This window comes from Austrofundulus limnaeus, unplaced genomic scaffold (genome assembly GCF_001266775.1).
Source record: "Austrofundulus limnaeus strain Quisiro unplaced genomic scaffold, Austrofundulus_limnaeus-1.0 Scaffold177, whole genome shotgun sequence".
Taxonomy (NCBI): domain Eukaryota; kingdom Metazoa; phylum Chordata; class Actinopteri; order Cyprinodontiformes; family Rivulidae; genus Austrofundulus; species Austrofundulus limnaeus.
Genome location: NW_013952579.1, coordinates 357892 through 362569, shown reverse-complemented (window position 1 = coordinate 362569; position 4678 = coordinate 357892). Strand labels below are relative to the sequence as shown.

At 36.8% G+C, this 4678-nt stretch overlaps 1 protein-coding gene across 1 annotated transcript in view; it reads left to right on the top strand.

Moving 5' to 3' along the window:
• The window catches only part of LOC106524124 (leucine-rich repeat-containing protein 16A), a gene marked incomplete in the record, with an annotated part of 107406 nt that overhangs the window by 73359 nt on the left and 29369 nt on the right, over window positions 1–4678 (top strand). The window contains 2 exon segments of the mRNA XM_014017798.1: window positions 49–143; window positions 1098–1184. Coding sequence (XP_013873252.1) covers window positions 49–143; window positions 1098–1184 — 182 coding nt within the window.

Here is a 4678-nt window from a genome sequence, read left to right as displayed (position 1 = left end):
TATATATATAATGGACTTTTTATTTTTCTTTTTTTTGACATGGTACAGTGAGTTTGCACAGAAGCTGGCTGCCGCCCTGGCCCACAACCCGAGCTCAGGACTCATTACCATTAATGTCTCCAACAATCCTCTGGAGGACAGAGGTACAGTAAATGTTTCCATCTTCTCTGATGAATTCAGCTCTTAGTTCTCTAAAACACATCTTTACTGTATTTACTGATTAGATCTGTTATTCTCTTTATGTGTATGAGACTGAAAATACTTATAAATGTCATGCCGTTCAGTGGGATATTTATTCCTGTACATTTTTTTAAAAAATTTGCTTTCCTAGAATAAAATGACCTCAAACCGAAGCAGGAAGTGTATTCAGTTAGTGATAAGAAGACATTTAAACTTTTTAAACAAATGTAAAACGCAGACATTTAGGATTTAACAGATTTACATATAAGGCAAGAATAAATAAAGCCTGAATTCTGCTTCTTTATTCTTAAATCTGCATARTTAAATTCTTATGTTATAAAATGTTTAAGGTACAAACTTACCAACAATTTTAATATTTCTTCGTCCTTATTCTAAGATCTTCTTTCTTTCCGCGACAAAACAAAGCAGYGTGAGTGCCGCTAAATATAAATCATCATTGTTCTGAAACAGATTTCTATAAACTTAATTTTTTTCGTTTGATCTCTGTGTGAAACGGCTGAAGAATCTGTTGGATATTTTTGAGTTAAACAGGAAATTCCTCAATTAGCAAACATTTGTTTTATTAGTTTTAAAAAAAAAGTTTATTTTGTTTCAACTATTTGTTATTTTGGACTGATTAATCTCTGCGTTGCACGTGTAAAATAAACAAGAATTGGCTTTTTTTCTCAGCTGACACAAGAGAATGCAGTAAAATTATTTTGGTAACTATAATTGGCAGTTAAGATTAAAAAGCARAGTTTATTATAGCTTTGTGGTCTAATTCTCTGCTTATAGAAAACATTAAAATTAATATTCATTGAGGTCACCATCTTGCTGCAAATGGGTTTTGTATTTAAAAACAAACTGCAGCATCATGAAATAAAGCTAATGGTTAAAGTTTTTTTTTCTTTCTGCAGGTGTCTCCTCACTAGGTGCTCAGTTTGCCAAACTTCGTATGGGGCTCAAGCATTTAAACTTTTCTAAAACCTCCCTGTCACCTAAAGGTACGTGCTGTTTTCCTGCATCCCAGCTGGTTAAATGAGTCAATAGATTAGATCAGATATAACTTTATTGATCCCTTGGGACAATTCCTTCAGGGAAATTAGTGTTCCAGCAGCATCACGCAAGCAGCAAAAGTGACAGCAAGGATAACAGTGCAAAATAATATAATAATAAATATACAAGTATAGATTTAACATTTAAAAAAATCTATACACCAGTTGAAATCTATTATGGCAGTGGTGGTGTCTGCTGTGTCCTATGAATAATACAATAATAATAAGACAAGAATATTCTTAGTACTGTAAGTCATTCAAGTAACACAGGCACCCATTTGTGATCAGCTAGATCAGGGGTGCCAAACCCATTTTCACCAAGGGTCACATGAGCATCATGTTGGCCCTCAGAGGATCAGTTGTGGTTAACTTTAATATTTCATGTTTAACTTTGACTAAACACAAAACATTACGTTCCTCGTTTCATTGCTACAGCTGAGCGCCACTGCATAGGAACAGCATTTCAACATGTCTTCTTATAAATAATGAAAAATACTATGTGCATAATGACTAAACATGGAATAAATGCTACAGGAATACTAGTAAAAATGAAAATAAAAGAGCTTTACTCACTGATGAGTTGTAGTGAGTAGAAGCCATCTTGAATTCTGAACTCCCCCACTTTCTGACACCACTCAGTTTAATTTGATGACTTGTTAGTGTGAAGTTACCRTTTCACAGTACAACTAGGCTGCAGCAAAAGTAGCCGACAAAAGTGCAGCTAACTTACATGGCCGGCTACCCTGTACAGCTCCACATAGTGGTGGGACGTTGTAATTTGGCAGGTAAAATAATCAACATGCATTAAAGGAGATTTAGCTGATGGTCAGTGCTGGCTTTAAAGCAGTGGTCCCCAAACTTTTTCCTGTAAGGGCCACATAGCTTTTCCCTTCTCTGGTGGGGGGCCGGAGTCAGTTTGTAACAGAAAAAGTGTGACTATTGCAGGAGTGCCTAAATGTAAAAATTTATTGTTTTCCAGAAAGCACAATCAAATAACCCTCTCTGGGTTCTTCATGTATTCTGCTGAGCTAACAGTCCACTTTTTAGCTTTGAGAGTTTGTTTGCTCGCATTTAGCCTTGCAAGCTATCATAGTTGTCTTTGTGACGGGATTCATAGTGTCGCCGCAGATTGTATTCTCTGAATAACGCCACCGCCTCTTGACAGATGAACAAAAAAATAATCGTTTGTCCACTGCAGCTTAAATGCCCTGCATTCTGAATCAATTTTTCTCTTACCTAATCTTTTCGCCATTACTCCGTTCTCTCTTCGAGAGGGGCGGGTTTAGGATTTTTTTCTGGGGGTTGCCAGATAGGGGCACAGACCGCAGAAGGGTGGAACAGAATGTCACGTTATGTGCGTGTATGTATTAAATGGTTACTAACTAATAATAGTTAATAATGAAAATAGTTCATAACTCAGGAACATTTTATTGCAAAAGTCCAGCTTTATAAACAAATATAAATACACATATATGAAAAAAAAACTAAATGTTCTCTGGTATTGTTCTGGGGGCCGGAYCAAATGGCAGCTTTTTTTTCTCTCCCTCCTCTGCTCTGCACTCACTCTGCATGCTGTTACCAGAGCAGGGAGCAGCARCGGTCAAAATACCTCAGAAACTCGAACAAATAGGCTTTAACAAGGCTTTAATAAGCTAAACAATAGAGGTACATGAGAAAACGTGTTCATAACGAATGAAAATAAATAAATAATTATATAATGTCCGTGCCAGTCTTGAATCCTGGTCTCCCACTCTCTGGTCCAGCACTCTACCCATTACCCTATTTGAGGCTTGTTGTGAAATGAGCTGCGCATTGCACAACAACAACGACCGTGACGGCTTTTTATACTGAGGAGGTTGAGTCTCACCCGGGGGGTGCTAGATGAGGGGCAGAACGCAGGTTCCGGTGGGTTGTCGTACGGCTTGTGACATCACAAAATGACGGAAGTATAAAACTTCTCGTTAATATACATTAAAAATACATTTACTTGCCGTAAATATGCCCCTGGGTGCATTTTTTGGTCCTAGGACTGTTTTTTTAAGAAGTACATACCCAAAGTTGAGTAAAAAAACTTTAAAAAGTGAATTTTGCATAATAGGTCCCCTTTAAAAATATTCTGTACTATTCTGACTGCAGCTCCTACTGTAATAATAAGACTTGATTAATGCAGAAATAACTCAGTAACTGTGATATTTTATACACTGTATGCTCATTTTTGAGGATGACATTTTACGTGTTTTAATTTGCATAAGTGCTGTTTCCAGGGCATTTAACTTTATTTAATATATTTTTGACCTGATGAAACGTCCTGCTAGTCTTAAAAAATGCCCTGAATAAAAAAATCATTTGTTAATCTTAATCCTATTAACACTGAATGTGTCTATGAGTCAAATATGACTCACAGGTTACATTTTTCTTCCCATTCATCCAATTTAAACTCTGTCAGTCCGATGGGACTGTGTGTAAACATGTTCTGCTCTCAGACAATCAATAAAGAGCTATCATGTTCCATCGTGTGGGTTAGAACGAGCTCACTCTTTCTAAACTGAACCCAGATTATCTGCTAAAGGTTAAATCTATACGCTGCGTCCCCACAGGATTGAGTGTGCAGTTTTTCTCTTTTTTTAGTACCAATTTTATTTTGATGTTTAGTATCTAGTGTTTGTTTGTTTTTCTCCTCTCTCTTCTTTCTTATATCGCATTCTTTTTCATCTCTTCTCCTCCGTCTAGCTCGATCAAAACTTGACAGCATACATCCAGTCCGGACTTCAAAGAGTAGATGTGTCAGATCAGTGTGTCGACCGTGGGACAGATATGACACAGATTAGTGGCTGTACATCAGCGTAAAGCTGCACGCTGCCATCAGCATCAATGCACACACAAGCTTTATCTCCCAAATATAAACTGATCATATAAAACACTGCAGCACTTCATAATGTTTACAGCTCAGTATATATTCTGTTTGTTTTGATGTATTTTCTAAGATAAAAAAGGGAAATCTCATATTTATAAAAGCATGAAACGTGGAAACATTACTTTATATTCTGATCATCATCTTTCCCGTCTCAGTTCTCATTTCCTCTGTCATTCTCTTCAAGATGTCAGAACATCCAGTGGAGATCTGAGTTGTGATCATGCTCACACTGTGGGTTCATTGGGCCTCATGCAAGAACCGTTCGTACGCACAGATTTGTTCTTAAGTTGTGCGTACGAGTGATTTAGGGGAATTTGTGGCATTCACCAATGTTTTCGTATTCTAAGATTTTTTTCAGATACGAACAAAATTCACGAGTGGTCCAGACCTGTCGTATATTTTACGAGCAGTCAGTCTGCTGTTGTGCAGACGGGGTTTCCTCTCTAATAACTTTAAATTTTGTTAGTTTGAAGAAATTTTGAGTTGAAAATAAATTACACTCTAAAATTATGTTGACAATTGGCTATTC